The sequence below is a fragment of the Scylla paramamosain genome, chromosome 46 (genome assembly GCF_035594125.1).
Source record: "Scylla paramamosain isolate STU-SP2022 chromosome 46, ASM3559412v1, whole genome shotgun sequence".
Taxonomy (NCBI): Eukaryota; Metazoa; Arthropoda; class Malacostraca; order Decapoda; family Portunidae; genus Scylla; species Scylla paramamosain.
Genome location: NC_087196.1, coordinates 3,154,443 through 3,173,112, shown reverse-complemented (window position 1 = coordinate 3,173,112; position 18,670 = coordinate 3,154,443). Strand labels below are relative to the sequence as shown.

The 18,670-nt window shown below is 42.6% G+C and overlaps 1 protein-coding gene across 9 annotated transcripts in view; it reads right to left on the bottom strand.

Annotated features, from left to right (window-relative positions):
- The window catches only part of LOC135094621 (von Willebrand factor A domain-containing protein 5A-like), a 176,448-nt gene that overhangs the window by 108,808 nt on the left and 48,970 nt on the right, over positions 1 to 18,670 (bottom strand). For all 9 annotated transcript variants that reach the window (XM_063994871.1, XM_063994876.1, XM_063994872.1 and 6 more), the window contains exon 7: positions 18,245 to 18,429. In XM_063994871.1, the coding sequence (XP_063850941.1) occupies positions 18,245 to 18,429 (185 nt within the window). The remainder of the gene's footprint in view (positions 1 to 18,244; positions 18,430 to 18,670) is intronic.

Genomic DNA, 18,670 nt, shown 5'->3' with positions numbered 1-18,670 from the left:
GTCCAAATCTTTCAAGATCTAACTCCCCTCATGACTTCTGGTACCTAGCCAAAAACATCTTCAATAACTTTGCTTCTTCTTATTTCCCTTCTTTATTTCAACCAGATGGCACCACTGCTATCACATCTATCTCTAAAGCTGAACTCTTCACTCAAACCTTTGCTAAAAACTCTACTTTGGACAATTCAGGGCTTGTTCCTCCCTCTCCTCCACCCTCTGACTAGTTCATGCTACCTATTAAAATCCTTTGCAATGATGTTTTTCATGCACTTGCTGGCCTAAACCCTCGGAAGGCTTTTGTAACTGATGGGGTCCCTACTATTGTTCTCTGAAACTATGCCTCCGTGCTTGCATCTTGCCTAGTCAAACTCTTTCACCTCTGTCAACATCTACCTTTCCTTCTTGCTGGAAGTTTGCCTACATTCAGCCTGTTCCTAAATAGGGTGACCGTTCTAATCCCTCAAACTACCGTCCTATTGCTTTAATTTCCTGCCTATCTAAAGTTTTTTAATCTATCCTCAACAGGAAGATTCTTAAACATCTAACACTTCACAACCTTCTATCCGATTGCCAGTATGGGTTCTATCAAGAGTGCTCTACTGGTGATCTTCTGGCTTTCCTTACTGAGTTTTGGTCATTCTCTTTTAGAGATTTTGGTGAAAGTTCTGCTCTTATCTTTGACATATTGAAAGCTTTTGATAGAGTCTGGCACAAAGCTTTGATTTCCAAACTTCCTTCCTATGGATTCTATCCTTCTCTCTGTAACTTCATCTCAAGTTTGCTATCTGACCATTCTATTGCTACTCCCAAATCTATTAACAGTGGTGTTCCTCAGGGTTCTGTCCTGCCACTCACTCTCTTCCTACTATTCATCAATGATCTTCTGAACCAAACTTCTTGTCCTATCCACTCTTATGCTGATGATACCACCCTGCACTTTTCCACATCTTTTCATGGATGTCCAACCCTTCAGGAAGTAAACAGTTCACACAGGGAAGCCACAGAATGCCTGACTTCTGATCTCTCTAAAAATTTCTGATTGGGGCAGAGCAAACCTGGTATTGTTCAGTGCTTCAAAACTCAATTCCTCCATCTATCAACTCAACACAACCGTCCAGACAACTATCCCCTCTTCTTCAATGACACTCAACTGTCCCTCTCTTCTACACTGAACATACTCAGTCTGTCCTTATCTTTCAATCTAAACTGGAAACTTCACATCTCATGTCTAAGTAAAACGGCATCTATGAAGCTAGGCATTCTGAGATGTCTCCACCAGTTTTTTTCACCCCTAAGCTGCTAACTCTGTACAAGGGGCTTATCCGTACATGTATGGAGTATGGTTCACATAACTCAGGAGTTCAACTCATACTGCTCTTCTAGACAGGGTAGAATCAAAAGCTTTTCGTCTCATCAAGTCCTCTCCTCTAACTGATTGTCTTCAGCCTCTCTCATTGCCGCAATGTTACATTTCTAGCTATCTTCTACCCCTATTTTCATGCTAATTACCCTTCTGATCTTCCTAACTGCATGCCTCCCCTCCTCCTGCAGTCTCGCTGCACAAGACACTCTCATCCCTATTCTGTTCACCTCTCTAATGCAAGAGTTAACCAGTATTCTCAATCATTCATCCCTTTCTCTGGTAAACTCTGGAACTCCCTACCTGCTTCTGTATTTCCACCTTCCTGTGACTTGAATTCCTTCAAGAGGGAGGTTTGAAGGCACTTATCCTTCAATTTTTGACTACTGCTTTGGACCCTTTTCTGGGACTGACATCTCAGTGGATTTTTTTTTATTGAATTTTTGTTGCCCTTGGCCAGTGTCCCTCCTACATAAATAAAAAAAAAAAAAAAACTCATTGTAAGCATGGCAGCTTGAATTGTAGCAGCTCAGAAATGTTGTTGTCCTGCTTATTGCAGACGGACACTACGATAATTTGTTTCTATAAAACCCTAAGGTTTGCTTCCTTGATAAAGTTATAAATAAATGCATAAAGTCTGACACTAATATATATATATATATATATATATATGTATATATATATATATATATATATATATATATATATATATATATATATATATATATATATATATATATATATATATATATATATATATATATATATATATATATATATATATATATATATATATATATATATATATATATATATATATATATATATATATATATATTGTAATGTACATCAAGATAACACAACAAAGAAACTAAGAATAATGAAAGAGAAAGAATGATAATAAATGGAGAGAGAGAGAGAGAGAGAGAGAGAGAGAGAGAGAGAGAGAGAGAGAGAGAGAGAGAGAGAGAGAGAGAGAGAGAGAGAGAGAGAGAGAGAGAGAGAGAGAGTATGAATGCCAGATATACGGTTAAGAGTGGCCGCTCGCTGCTATTAACTTTCCATAAGAATTTCTGTGCCCAGACACTCCTTTTCTGATTAATTTATCGCATATTCCTTTGTTCAGTCAGTTTGAGTCTCACATAGTTCACAGCAGAAGAGTTGCCCTTGACCAAGAAATAGTCAGTGTTCATCTGGCTCCCTTTGTTTGCTCAGTAAAATTTTTAAAAGTGAAGTGTTTTATTCAAGTAGAGACTGCACTAGGGACAGGTGTGGGCACATGTCTGTATGTGTGTTTGTTATAATCCTTCTTGTGTCTTTTATTAATAACCCTGTTTGTCTTAAATGCTACAGTGGGCCATGGCTGAACATTTGGCTGACAGATATTTAGCTGATGGACATTTGGCTGAACAGACATTTGGCTGAACAGACATTAGGCCAACGGACATTTGACCGAAAGGATATTTGGCTGAACAGACATTTGGCTGACGGACATTTGGCCAGCAGACATTTGGCCAAAAATGTAGTTAATGTATTTACATGTATGCCACACTCGTTATCATGCTATTAAACATAATAAGCTATCTTAACTGTTTGAAAACAATTGGCATTGACTTTGAGTTTCCCATCTCAATTGTTGAATTGGGTAACTGCCATTCTCAGCTCAAGCACTCTGAGCCAGCCATGCCCGAACGAAACAAGTGAGCCATGAAACCAACGTTGTGACTTACTTGACTCGACATTGATACAGTTGCTGCTCAGAAGTTGTAAAGGTAAGCTAACATTTTTCCAGTTTTTATTTTCAGTGTGTGCTACACATATTTACATTTATGTTCGAGTTTTTTGACATTCATTAAAAAAGAAAAAAAAAATTTAACGAAAAATTTTGGAGCATTTTTTCATGCAATATATATATATATATATATATATATATATATATATATATATATATATATATATATATATATATATATATATATATATACTACTTACAGATCATGGAAGTCATACCAATAACACGAGGATGAAGAAAGCTTTTGCTTGATGGCTACACCTACATTGTTGATAGAAGAAAAGACTGGCGATGTGAACAGAAAGGAAGATTTGGTGGGTGATCAAAGACAAAAGACAACATTGTTCAAGGAGAAGCTAGTAATCACTCACGTCCACCTGATATCGCATACAATCTATCATTGAAAACTGTGAATAAAATTAAGGAAAAGCCAAAGATTTGGAGGAAGGGACATCAACTATTATACAAAACTGCACTAATGATTACCCACTTAATGCTGCAGGTGCTCTTCCTAAAAAGGAAACTTTGGCAAAAATAGTGCGTAGACAACGCACGGTACCAGACGGAGACATTTTAACTGATGAACTACGGAAATCAATAAGAGGGGAAGACTTGGTCATCCATGAAAGTGACAATCTGCTAATTCTATCATTGCCCTGAAACTTAGAACTTTTTGCGCTGAAAGACCACTGGTTGTGTGATGGTACTTTTGATTCTGCCCCATTAGGCTTTCAGTTATATACTGTGCATGTTTTGCTGGATGAGAGTCATACAGTTCCTTTAGTATACTGTGTAGCAAGGAACAAAAACAAACCTACTTATGATATGATTTTCAGCACCCTCAAACAGGTGAGACCAGATCTTAATCCTGTTTCAGTCACTATTGACTATGAAAGGGCAGCTCTAAATAGCTTCACTGCATGTTTTCCAAACACAAACATTTTTCCACTTTGGACAGTGCTTATGGAGAGAAATGCAGTGCTCAGGACTACAGACCTGGTACAGTGATCCAAGAAATGCAATCACTGTGAAGTCTTTTCAAGCTTTGGCATTTGTGCCAGTTAGTGATGTTACTGACACTTTCACTGAATTAGTTTCATCATTAGATGATAAAACTGATGAAATTCTGTCAGGGTTTCTTGGCTACTCTGAAGCAACTTGGACTGGTGTAATTTGATGTGGAAGACGACAAAGGCCATTATTTGATTTAAAAATGTGGAACACTTTCGAGAGAACCGCAAATGATCTTCCACGAACTACGAATTCTCTGGAGGGATGGCACAGAGTATTTGAACAAAAACTGGCAGTCACCCATCCTTCTGCTTGCCACCTAGTTTTAAAGTTAAGGAAAGAGCAATCAAACTAGGAGTTAACAATTGAGATGGTAAACTCAGGGGTTGCATTAAAATCATCAAAGAAGGAGTATCAGATATTAAACACAAGGCTCATGTCTATCATTGAAAAGTATGAGGAATATGAAAAATTGATTATCTGAGAGCAATTGCACATAACCTTTAAATACTTAGCTAAGAGCATACATCTTACTATATTTCATTGAATTTTTAGTTTTTTCTCTGCAATAAAATTTTTGAATCAAATATTAAACACAGTCATTTTACTGCATTTTACTGTTTTACTGTTTTAATATTTGCACAATATTTTTTATTGGTTACAATAGTCTGAGAGTAATTGACAACAATCATTTAATACTGTTAATTAAAATTATTCCTGGTTACCATTCACACTTGTACATTTTCATCTAAATGTCCATTTGGTGAAATGTTTGTCAGCCAAATGTCTGTCAGATGAATGTCCATCGGCCAAATGTCTGTTCAGCCAAATGTCCTTTCAGCCAAATGTCTGTTGGCCATATGTCCATTTGGCCAAATGTCCGTCGGCCAAATGTCCATTTGGCCAAATGTCCGTTTGGCCAAATGTCCGTCGGCCAAATGTCCATCGGCCAAATGTCCGGGAGCCACAGTGGGCTGATGCAGTTCAGCTGCAGAGGACCTAAGTAATTAGCCACGTAGTAAACTTTATTCTCTCCCCAGGTCCTGACAAGGCCTGTCGCCCAGGAGGCAGTAAATGATACTACCTTGCTTGAGGCTATAAGACTCTATTGGGCAGTGGGAGGACTGTCATGGTGGGTGGAAGTCCAATGGGGTATTATACCTCGATCATATACATGTCATCATATATTAACTGTTTTTCCTAGATGTGGCTGTCAATTCTTCTGCAGCTGTGGGTGTTAAGTGTTGTTTGAATATTTCCCTTGTCTTTGCATAGGTAAAACAGACTGGTGACCTCAAATTAGTGTGACCTGGAGTTATGATAGTTGTGGGAAGGGTGCAGGAGTCACAAGGGACCCTGTATACCTGCATTTGAGCAATGCACTGAATCTATGTAGGAGGTGGCTCAGTGTAGCTAGTCCAGGTGCAGCAGCTTGGTGAAGGGGCTGGGAATTCTGGTCGTAACAGAAACTGGTGACCTCGCTAGGATAGCTGGGAGCTTTGTCACCATGTAGGGAGACAGTTTGTTGTTTGTTATTTGTTTAATTGTCTTGTATGTGCCAACTTTTAATGTAAATAATGGAGGGCAGGGCTGGTAGCAGGGATGACTTGCGACCTGAGTCCCCTGCCTCTGCTGGGAGCAGCAGTGTAGATTTGGCCCAATTCTGTGAAGACACCTAGTCCCACACATAGCATCCACAGAAGTGTTAGCCCTGCCTGTAACATTGGTGGCTTCTCCCAGACCGAATGCATGTCTGAGGAGATGAGATTAAGTTGGAGATGAGGATGGAGATGGAGGAGGCTGAAAAGGAGAGAGAATTGAGAAGGCTCCAGTTGGAAGCAGAAGCTGAGGAAAGGAGATGAAGACTGAGGATGCTAGAGAAGCCAGGAAGCTTGAAGCCAAGGAGAAGACAAGACTTCTTGAAGCAAAAAAGGAGAAGGTGAGGATGTATGAAAGGGAAATGAAGATCCTTGAGGCTGAAAGAGAAAAGGAAGAAGCCAAAAATACTAGAATGTTTGAATTGAAGAAGACTAGGATTGAAGTCAATTCACCTCATTGCCTGAGGAGAGGAAAAGGAGTTAAGGAGGATACAGTAGAAAGCCAGATGGTGAGGAGTTTGAAGTTGATACCAGAGTTTGATGAGAAAAAGGTAACCAAGTGGTTTAGGAGGTTTGAGAAAAAAGCCTCAGAATCTGAAGGGCAAGGCCTTGAAAGTTTATGACAGAATGTCAATTGAGGACTTGGAGGATTATGAGGAATTTAAGGCAGATATCCTAAGAGCTTATGAGCTGTGGCCAGAGGTATATAGACTGCAGTTCCATGGAGGAAAGAAGAGGCCTAGTGACTCCTACCTTGAGTGTGCTCGCTATCTTGAGGAGACATTTGAAAAGTGGATTGCTAGTGAGCAGGCCACCTCTTACTGTGAGTTAAAGGAACTCATGGTAATGGAGCAGTTTATTAATGTGGCCAAGAAGGAATTAGTACTGTTGCTTCACAAGAAAAAGTTGAAGGAGGCAGGGTTTTCAAGGTTTTTGATGAGCCAGAGTTAGACTCGTCTTTGAGCCAGTGTGCTGGGGCTGACTGCAAAAGCGCAGAGCCACTGCAAGAAGCACCTGACTTTGTGGAAAGTGTTGCCAAGGGTGAGGTTGGAGTGATGAGTTTGGGTTGTGTGTTTGATGGCTTGCCTCACCCTGTGGAGCATCTCAGAGGTGGCACTCACGCAGGGTTGTCACCTGGTGTTGGGGCTGTGGGCATCAGTACTCAGTCTGTGCCCCAGTCAATTGTGTCTGATGTGTCAGGGGTCACTGCTGAGGGTGGGGAGATTCCTAACTCTACTGGGGAGGTAAGAATTTCCTTCCCTGCAGGGTGTACCAGAGGCGGGGAGCAGGCTGCTCCCCTGCTGGGACCAGACATGGTGGGTGTTTGCTCACATGGTGAGCCACCCATGCTGGTAGCTGGTGCAACAGCTGTCAGTGTAGTTAAGGAGGGTTCTGTCCCTCATGTGTGTACTGCCCCACTACTTGCCAAGGCAGGAGTGGATGGCGAGGAAGCAGAGGACTGGGCAGCATGTGTTGAGAACAGCACTATTGTGAATAGCTGGAGAGGAGAGGAAGACAGAGGTTTGGAGCTCCATTCTGATGTGCCATCCATAATTAAGGAGGCACAGGTGCTAAAAGTACGTAGTGGCCTGGTGCTTCATCACTTTGGAGTCAGGATGACTTGGGAGCATTTGTCGTGGGTTTGGTGGTTGGGTGTGGCCACATTTGTTGGGTGTAACCACGTGGGTCAGGTTGGCAAGCCTGATGACCTCTTGTCTGGGGCCCCTCTCCCCTGGTGTGGGGATTGTTTGTAATGTTGCTTGCCCAGTTCTTCCTTCCAGGGCAAGTTATGATGTATTTGATGCGAGCATTATGGCACCATATTGAGAGAGAGTGCAGTGTAAGGCTGCTGGTCATGCTGTGATGATGATGTACCAGGAGACTACAGTCCCTGGTGGGTGCACTGTATAGTGCATGGATGCAGAGATGCATCAGAATTTTTAAAAGTAAAGCGTTTTATTCAAGGAGAGACTGCACTAGGGGCGGGTGTGGGCACATGTCTGTATGTGTGTGTGTCACACTCCTTCTTGTGTCTTTTGTTAATCTTCGCAGTTCTCTTAGCAGCAGTGCAGGAAAGCGGTAGGAGCATTTTCTCACAGGCAATCACTACCCAGCAATTGGAAGGAGCAGACGTACTGAGACATGCTCTAACATTTATCAGAGACTAAGGTGGGATACTAGGTAGCCAGGTCAGTTGCCATAAAGGGGATAAGTAAGTCATTACCAGCCGTATGCCCAGGCCTATTTATATAGAATAGGAGTCTCTGTAGTAGTCTGCCAGTAAATCTAGTTGTGAGTCACACACTACATCCAGGGAAGTGACTCCTCAGCTGTACAAGTGTACAAGTTGAATTTGAGCAGTGAGTGGTGACTGACCCTCCTGTGTGTTCATGGGCACTCTTTTGTAGTAGTTTCTTGTGTCTTTTGTCTCTTGTTTGTCTTAAATGCTATAGCAGGCTGATGCAGTTCAGCCCCAGAGGACCTAAGTAATTAGCTGCGTAGTAAACTTTATTCCCTCCCCAGGTCCTGACAAGGCCTGTCACCCAGGAGGTAGTAAACAATACTACCCGGCTTGAGGTTATAACACTCTGTTGGGCAGTGAGAGGACTGTCATGGTGGGTGGAAGCCCAACACGGTATTATAACCTTGACCATATACATGTTATCATATATTAACTGTTTCTCCTAGATGTGGTTGTTGATTCTTCTGCAGCTGTGGGTATTAAGTGTTGTCTGAGTATTTCCATTGTCTATGGGTAGGTAAAACAGACTGGTGACCTCGAATCAATGTGACCTGGAGTTATGATAGTTGTGGGAAGGGTGCAGGAGTTACAAGGGACCCTGTACACCCATATTTGAGCCCTGCACTGACTCCATGTAGGAGGTGGCTTAGTGAAGCTAGTCCAGGTGCAGCAGCTTTGTGAAGGGGCTGGGAATTGTGGTCATAACAATATATATATATATATATATATATATATATATATATATATATATATATATATATATATATATATATATATATATATATATATATATATATATATATATATATATATATAGTGCAGAGAGAGAGAGAGAGAGAGAGAGAGAGAGAGAGAGAGAGAGAGAGAGAGAGAGAGAGAGAGAGAGAGAGAGAGAGAGGAATAATGGAATAAAAAAAACACTTGACTTACAACAAACATCTATTTCAAAATTTATTTTGATATCTAAGTGGTTTCACATCACAACATATTCTGCAAAACTGTAGAAGCTATCATTGGCTTTATCATCTCATATGTATTTCAGTTTTGTTTTTTTTACAATCACGAATAATTACTTTTGAACTATAATTTTGATGTTGTCCATTTTGCATTAAAATTTAACTAAAAAATGAAACCACTTTCAAAAGGGCAGAGTTTGGGGACAATATCTGGTAGGATACATGTGAGTTGGGTCCTTAGCCCAGATCCTGGTAACACTTTTTCAGTGTGGCTAAAATTTGCTTTGCTATGTAAGCAGGTGTTCATCCATTGCAAACCCACAGTAATATTCTCTCTCTCTCTCTCTCTCTCTCTCTCTCTCTCTCTCTCTCTCTCTCTCTCTCTCTCTCTCTCTCTCTCTTTCACTCTCTCTCTTAACATTATCTATTGGAATAATAATAATGATAATAATAATAATAATAATAATAATAATAATAATAATAATAATAATAATAATAATAACAGCAATGATGGTAATAGTGTATGTGTGTGTGTGTGTGTGTGTGTGTGTGTGTGTGTGTGTGTGTGTGTGTGTGTGTGTGTGTGTGTGTGTGTGTGTGTGTGTGTGTGTGTGTGTGTGTGTTATATACTGTAAAAAAATGCACAGTGCAACCCCAAGCTTCCAGCTCGATGAGAGATGAAGCCACCACTCATATCAGTAGATATTATCAAGCTTCCATAATGATATTTAGCCTACCGTGGTGTTCACAAGACATTGCTGCAAATCAAGAACATGAGTGAATTACCAGTTCAAAAAAAATCATTACTCTCCTTGTCTCCCTGCACTCTACTGTTCCACGAGTAAGCTTTACATTATTGTCACTCATCAACACCTGCATATTTTTGTATTTCACGTCACGATATTTAACTGACGTCACGGCGGTTCCAATGAGATGTCCTGCTACCTATCCATCGTCAGTTCGCTGTCTACCTCCACGCAGTCCACTTCAACTCTGCTCGCACTCCGCTTGGTGAGCCTTCTCCCTTTCAGTCCTATTTGGACTGTGGATGAAAGTGACTTTGATGTTCTACGGGTTTCTCTTATACTGCAATATGTTTTTATACAATGCAGTTTGGCGCAGGGGCTGGCTTCCTGCCGCCCTATCATGATAACATATAGCGCCTGCTTGACCCCCTCTGTCTCCTTAATGAGCAGTGTGATGTCTGGCCCGGGATCCGCTTACCACACACCCCGGCGTTCTGGTTCCTTGTCGTTGAGGGGGGAAAAAGCGCAGCAGTGGGGAATTGGACGGTTTAGTTTCATCGGGGAAAAGGAGCCGGTCGTCAATGGAGGTTTCTGCCCCTCGCTAGCTGTGTGCTTCCCCGCCCTCACCTGTTGCCAGGCCCAGCCATGTTGCCACATTGGCAGAGTTCCCGTCTGTGTCTGGGGAGAATGCAGCCATGGACCGACTCTCTACCCTCCTTTCTGGCCTTATTGACAGACTGGACAAAGTTCCTGCGCAACCTGTGGAGTCGCCGGTTACTGGTACCAACTTCAGCGGGTTTAATGCTCTCTCTTCCTCTGAGGAAGAGGAGGGATAGATTCAGGCCAGTCAGCCAGACCCTCTTGATGACTTAGATCAGCTTGCCCCTGATGAGACATTGGACGAGGACTTCATGAAGGCATTGCAAGATTTCTCTGGCAACTTTTATGGTGAGGAGGAGAAGGATGAGTCTCTGTCGGCTCGCTTGGCCATCATCCTCAACTCCAGCCTTCGTCGTTGTCCACGTTGTCAACCTGTGCGTCAATCAAGCTACCGAGTAACGTCCTGAACCTGTTGGTGCCTGTGACCAACCCTGCCATAACTAAGGCCATGAGTTTGCATGGGAGGCTTGTAGACGGTAAGCTCTTCCAGACTAACGGCTTGCTGTCTAAGGCTAAGCTTAGTCCCTATTGCAGTTTGTATAAATGACATTGGGGAATAGAAAGGTAAGAGTTTGCACTGCTACTTAGATGGACTCAACTGTTGTCTGCATCTTCTCACTTCAGCAGTAAATTACATTAATCAACTGAGAAAATATATTGCCTGGATCCGTGTGCGGGATTCGGCTATGGTAGATTTATGTAAATGGGAGTGTGAAGTGGGACAAGATGAATTGTTCCCCTTCAATGTGGCTAAAAAATGTGAGGAGATCCACAGGGCAGGGCGGCTGGGTCGGCCGGCGTTTCGCCCTTCTAAGGTACCTGGCAGGCAGTTTACTCCCTCTTCCCACCCGACACACTGGTCTTCCCAGGCTTCCCACCAGTATCGGCGCCGCTCCCAGTCCCGGCCTTTTTTAGGCCAGCGGCCCCCTCAGGGGAGGAGGATGTTTGGCCCAAGGCCCCAGCAGTGAGCTCACCGGTGAGTTCATGGTTACCTTGCTTAATTAATACGCCTAATAACTTTAGAGGAGGAAAAATTTTCTATGCTAAGCACCTGTGGGGGTCGCTCTCTCAAGATTCATGGATTTATAATGTGGTGAGGGGGAAATTTATAGAATTTGTTTCCATACCCTTTCAAGCCATGCCTCCATGTCTTCTAACTCTATCTCACACTGATGCTCAAGCCCTGGATGATGCCTTGTGTTGGTTCCTTACCCACTCTATAGTGGAGCCTTGTGTTCCTGGGGCACATGGCTTCTTTTCTAATGTATTTCCCATCATTAAGCCTACTGGGCCAGCAAGGATTATTTTAAATTTGAAGGACCTTAATGTTCATATTCCTTATTTTAACTTTAAGATGGACACACTGAGAGATGTGTTACCGCTCATCTTCCCTAATTGCTTTTTTGCTACAGTGGACTTCAAGGATGCATATTTCTCCATTTATGTTCAGCCTGAGGATAGGAAGTGGCTCCAGTTTCTGTGGAAGGGCCGTCCTTTTAGATTTACTTGCCTCCCTCAAGGGTTATCATCTGCTCCACGCACTTTTACTAAGTTAATGAAGCCTGTTCTTTCCCACTTACAGACCCTTGGAATAGTTGTTTCATGTTATTTAGATGACTGTCTTTTTATTGCCCCTTCTCCAGATATTTTGCGGGCTCAGGTAGGCTATGCCTTACATTTCTTGGATTCTCTGGGTCTCACTATTAATGTACAGAAGTCAGTTTTGGAACCTACACAGAGAGTTATTTTCCTTGGCTTGGTTCTTGACTCGGTTACCATGACTGTCACTTTGTCATCCTCCAGGAAGGAGCGCATCAAAGAACAAGGCTTACTCCTCCTCAAAGATGATATAACTTTGCTTAACTTGTCTTCTTTTATTGGTTTAGCAGTGGCTGCTGGCCCTGCAGTGGAGCTAGCTCCTTTCCATTACAGGTACCTGGAAATCCTACGTAACAGAGGTCTTTCTCAGTCTTGTGGAAATTACCATTCCCGTATCTCTTTGGATACTCATGCCCGGACTTTAGTTACTTGGTGGGTAACTAATGTCGATTCTCAGGTGAGGTCGATTCACGCTTCTCCACCAGACTGTGAGCTGTTCACGGATGCCTGCCTGACTGGTTGGGGTGCTTCGATGGGGGCTGTTAAAACTGGAGGTCACTGGGCCCATGTGGAGCTGGATCACATTAATTCTCTGGAGTTGAAAGGTATTCTCTTAGGCTTACAGTCCCTATGTAAGGATCAGACAGGCTCTCATATTTCGGGGTATTTCCTAGTCTGCAGCGCATGTGCAGGGTGTCTCCAATGTGATAGCTGACATGGAATCTAGAGTCAGCAAAATGGATAGTGAATGGATGCTACAGCCATTAATTTTTAGGAAGCTTTGTCAGCGATTTTATACTCCTGAGATAGATCTTTTTGCCACCCGCATTAATGCTCAATTACCTGCTTTTGTCTCTTGGAAGCCTGACCCATCTGCTATGGACATTAATGCCTTCACCCTGGACTGGGATGGTAAAAGTTTATATGCTTTTCCACCTTTCAGTGTGATCTCCAGGGCTCTGTGAAAACTGCAGGACGACGGTGCGACAGTTTTGATGATTCTCCCTCTATGGCCAACACAAGTGTGGTTCCCGACGGCCCTTCAGTTATTGGTAGCCACACCAGTTTTACTACCACACTGCCCTCTTGTTCTCCCTCAGCAGTCAACTCTCACACACCCCCGAGCTCACAAGATGGTCTTGACAGCGATGTTGCTCTCCGGACAGCCTTCATACGTCGCGGCATTTCATCAGAAGTTGCCCAATTTTTCCTTCACTCATGGAGAGCGAGCACTAAGGCACAATATCGGCTGCATATCAACAAATGGTTGCTATTTTGTCCTTTTCACCCTCCTATAGGTGTCCTTTTAGATTATATTTTGTCAGAATTTAACCAGGAACCAGGCCATGGGTACAGCACTATGAACACCATCCGGTCTGCCATCTCTGCCATTGCCACAATTGCTGACCGACCTGCGGGCCAGCATCCTTTGGTTTCTCGGTTTATGAAGGCAGTTTTTCTACAGCGACCATCTTTTTCTCGTACACATGTGACTTGGGACCCTCAACTTGTTTTAGATTATATCTGTAGTCTTGGCTCCACTGAGGCTTTGTCACTCCTTCACTTATCCAGAAAATTGGTCATTCTTATGCTCTTGTTGTCAGGCCAGCGTGGCCAAACCTTGCATTTGCTAGATATTCGCAACTTAAGTCTTTCTGAGTCTCAGGCTGTGTTTAGGATTGGTGATCTCTTGAAAACTTCTCGTCCAGGGGTCCATCTCTCAGGGTTAGTATTTGAAACATATCCACATGACAGTCGATTGTGTATTGTGCACACTATAAAACATTATCTTCATAGATCTAGGCCCATCCGAGGCAAGCTTACTGGCTTTTTCTTGACTACACGTCCCCCAGTACGGTTGGCTTCTCGGGACACTTTGCGTCGTTGGGTGAGAGATGTGATGGGAGCAGCTGGCACTGACCTTACAGTGTTTTCTCCCCATTCTACTAGGTCAGCATCATCCAGCAAGGCGGCCCTAGTGTTGCCTTTGTCAACGATTATCTCCACTATTGGTTGGGCGAGGGAGTTTACATTTACACACCACTACCACAAGCCTCTCACTCAACATGGACAGTTTGTGAGGACCGTTTTACCCTAGGGTGTCTGGCTTAATTCCAGGCTTGGGGTGACTTATAGGGATCCTTGGGCTCCCTTTTGGTTTAGGGATGAATTACCTATAACGGTGGAACTGTTCCACTATTATAGTTTATTGAATTATTGGGCTTCTTTCCTTTCCCCTGTGGGTGTTTTTGGTACTATTAAATATAAAATTTTGTGTTTGTAATTTCACCATATGTTGTGCTTTACGGATGTGTTCCTTTTGTATTGCATATTATGGATATCCTCTGACATAAACTATTATGCTTCACTGGATTATGGTCCTTGTCTTATGTTTTGTGTTTGTCTGCTGCCATACAGTGTTGTCTGTTGCTGTTGTGCTTTGTCTGTTGTGACTTACTGTTGGGATTTTGAAATATAGTATGCTTTCCTATTCTTCTTGTGCGTTTTGCCTCCATAGTTCCATTTCTAGCCCTTTCTACTGAGTGCTCTTTTTAGGTTTGAGGAACCTCTCTAAAGCTCTCATTGGAACCGCCGTGATGTCAGTTAAATATCGTGATGTGAAATTGTAAGATTAAACGAGTACTTACCAATATGAAGTTTGATCGCAATTTCACAAACATTTAACGACGTCACGGTGGTATACAATGCCCTCCCTCCCAGCCCTTTCTGGTCATGCTCACTTTGGGGTCTCAGCCCCTGCAGTTCTTTCTGGCTGCTTCCTCAAACCTACTCTCTCAATGGACTGACAATGGATAGGTAGCAGGATATCTCATTGTATACCACCGTGACGTCATTAAATGTTCGTGAAATTGCGATCAAACTTCATACTTGGTAAGTACTCATTTAATCTTACAATTATTACGTGTCATATAGAGGCTGACATTAAAAAATCCAGCCATCGATAATCTGGTTCCTTCAGATTCCCAGCATGGATTTCAGAGCAAATTCTCAAATTTACCACTTTGGCATGCCACTGTTTTCTGGAGACACCATTTATGATTATCGTCTGAGGCAACTGACAGTAGCCCCTTTTCTGTTTCCTCCTACTTTCTCTATCCTCATTTTCGATCCAAAGCTGGATGCTGCCTTTATGTGTGCAATGAGTTAACCTGCTCTCATGCCCACGCTCTTGAATCTTCCGAGTTTTTCACCATCTGGCTACGACTACAGAGTCACTCTCATACTAAATTTATCTGTGCTGTATACCTCTCACCTAACTCCTCTGACTATAAGAAATTCTTTGACTACTTAACTTCCAAAGTGGAACACATTCTGACCCTCTTCCCTTTTGCAGAGATCTCCATTCTTGGAGACTTCAATGTTCACCACCAGCTTTGGCTTTCCTCTCCCTTCACTGACCATCCTGGTGAACTAGCCTACAACTTTGCTATCCTCCATGACCTAGAGCAATTGGTGCAACACCCTACTCGTATTCCTGACCGTCTTGGAGATATGCCCAACATTCTTGACCTTTTCCTGACCTCTAATCCTTCTGCTTATGCTGTCACCCTTTCTTCTCCGTTGGGCTCCTCCGATCACAATCTCATATCTTTATCTTGTCCTATCACTCCAATCCCTCCTCAGATCTCCCTAAGCGAAGGTGCCTCTGGCATTTTGCCTCTGCTAGTTGGGGGGACCTGAGGAGGTATTTTGATGATTTTCCTTGCAATGACTACTGCTTCCGTGTCAGAGACCCGTCTTTGTGTGCTGAGCGCATAACAGAGGTGATAGTGTCTGGCATGTAGGCATACATTCCTCACTCTTTTTCTCGTCCTAAACCTTCCAAACCTTGGTTTAACACAGCTTGTTCTCGTGCTATACATGATAGAGAGGTGGCCCACAAAAGGTACTTAAGCCTTCCATCACCAGAATCTCATGCACTTTATATATCTGTCCGGAACCATGCCAAGTCTGTTCTCCAACTAGCCAAAAACTCCTTCATTAACAGAAAATGTCAAAACCTTTCAAGATCTAACTCCCCTCATGATTTCTGCAATCTAGCCAAAAATATCTCCAATAACTTTGCTTCTTCTTCTTTCCCTCCTCCATTTCAACCAGATGGCACCACTGCTATCAAATCTATTTCTAAAGCTGAACTCTTTGCTCAAACCTTTGCTAAAAACTCTACCTTGGACGATTCTGGGCTTGTTCCTCCCTCTCCTCCACCCTCTGACTACTTCATGCCACCTATTAAAATTCTTCGCAATGATGTTTTCCATGCCCTCGCTGGCCTAAACCCTCGGAAGGCTTATGGACCTGATGGGGTCCCTCCTATTATTCTCCGAAACTGTGCCTCTGTGCTTGCACCTTGCCTAGTCAAACTCTTTCAGCTCTGTCTGTCAACATCTACCTTTCCTTCTGGCTGGAAGTTTGCCTACATTCAACCTGTTCCTAAAAAGGGTGACTGTCCTAATCCCTCAAACTACCGTCCTATTGCTTTAATTTCCTGACTATCTAAAGTTTTTGAATCTATCCGCAACAGGAAGATTCTTAAACATCTATCACTTCACAACCTTCTATCTGATCGCCAGTATGGGTTCCGTCAAGACCGCTCTACTGGTGATCTTCTGGCTTTCCTTACTGAGTCTTGGTCATCCTCTTTTAGAGATTTTGGTGAAACTTTTGCTGTTGCCTTGGACATATCAAAAGCTTTTGATAGAGTCTGGCACAAAGCTTTGATTTCCAAACTACCCTCCTACGGTTTCTATCCTTCTCTCTGCAACTTCATCTCAAGTTTCCTTTCTGACTGTTCTATTGCTGCTGTGGTAGATGGTCACTGTTCTTCTCCTAAATCTATTAACAGGTGTTCCTCAGGGTTCTGTCCTGTCACCCAGTCTCTTCTTATTATTCATTAATGATCTTCTAAACTAAACTTCTTGTCCTATCCACTCCTACGCTGATGATACCACCCTGCACTTTTCCACGTCTTTTCATAGACATCCAACCCTTCAGGAGGTAAACATATCACGCAGGGAAGCCACAGAACGCCTGACTTCTGATCTTTCTAAAATTTCTGATTGGGGAAGAGCAAACTTGGTATTGTTCAATGCCTCAAAAAACTAAATTCCTTCATCTATCAACTCGACACAACCTTCCAGACAACTATCCCCTCTTCTTCAATGACACTCAACTGTCCCCCTCTTCTACACTGAACATCCTCGGTCTGTCCTTTACTTGTAATCTGAACTGGAAACTTCACATCTCATCTCTAGCTAAAACAGCTTCTATGAAGTTAGGTGTTCTGAGACGTCTTCGCCAGTTTTTCTCACCCCTCCAGCTGCTAACTCTGTACAAGGGCCTTATCCGTCCATGTATGGAGTATGCTTCACATGTCTCGGGCGGTTCCACTCATACTGCTCTTCTAGACAGGGTGGAATGAAAAGCTTTTCGTCTCATCAACTCCTCTCCTCTAACTGACTGTCTTCAGCCTCTCTCTCACCGCCGCAATGTTGCATATCTAGCTGTCTTCTACCACTATTTTCGTGCTAACTGCTCTTCCGATCTTGCTAACTGCATGCCTCCCCTCCTTCCGCGGCCCCGCTACACAAGACTTTCTTCTTTCTCTCACCCCTATTCTGTCCACCTCTCTAATGCAAGAGTTAACCAGTATTCTCAATCATTCATCCCTTTCTCTGGTAAACTCTGGAACTCCCTTCCTGCTTCTGTATTTCCACCTTCCTATGACTTGAATTCCTTCAAGAGGGAGGTTTCAAGACACTTATCCACCAATTTTTGACCACTGCTTTGACCCTTTTACGGGGCTGGCATTTCAGTTGGCATTTTTTTATTAGATTTTTGTTGCCCTTGGCCAGTGTCCTTCCTACATAAAAAAAAAAAAAAAATGGAGAGAGATCAGTAAGGTTATAACCACCAGTATTGGATGGAACGAAGGAGAGAAAGAGGAGACTTGATTGCAATATATAAAGTGTATGAGAAAGTGGAGGAGGTGGACCAATGTGACTTCATGGTTTTGGATACACAAGATAATAAAGGACATGGAAACAGATTGAAGAAGTGTGTTTGTAGAAGAGACATCAAGAGGTATAGTTTTGCATATAGAAGTATTGATGTATAGAATAGTCTGCATAAGGAGATAGTAAATGCAAGAAGTGCACATGGATTCAAGGCTATATTGGATGTTAAAAGATATGGAGATGTGACAGCATGAGCATAGCTCTTATCCCATAAAGTACAACTAGGTAAATAAACACACACAAACCTGGGCAGACATTGCATCATCAGCCAGGGTCACACTTAGTGGGTCAGTGTGGGAAACAACTCGAGCTATTTGGTGACTGCCGCACACTTGGGCCTTCACCTTGATGGAGTAAGGCTGCGACACATGTACCTCATGTTTTTCCTGGTCCCAAACTTTCCCAAACAACCCTCTGGAGAGGAGTTCCTCTGGTGGTAGTGGTGGAGGTGGAAAAAACAGTAAATCTTTAGTGCTGAGTGAAATGAAATGGCTATTTTTTTTGTGTGTGTGCATTTTTTATCATTTTGAAGTCCATAATATGTTCATATTTAAAATGGATTATTTTTTTTCTCATTGTTTTAGTGCACCTTAAAATCAATAGTATGAACATCTTAAGAATCTAAACCTTTAGTAGTACTTCAGAACATGAATCTTTAGCAATTAAATTGT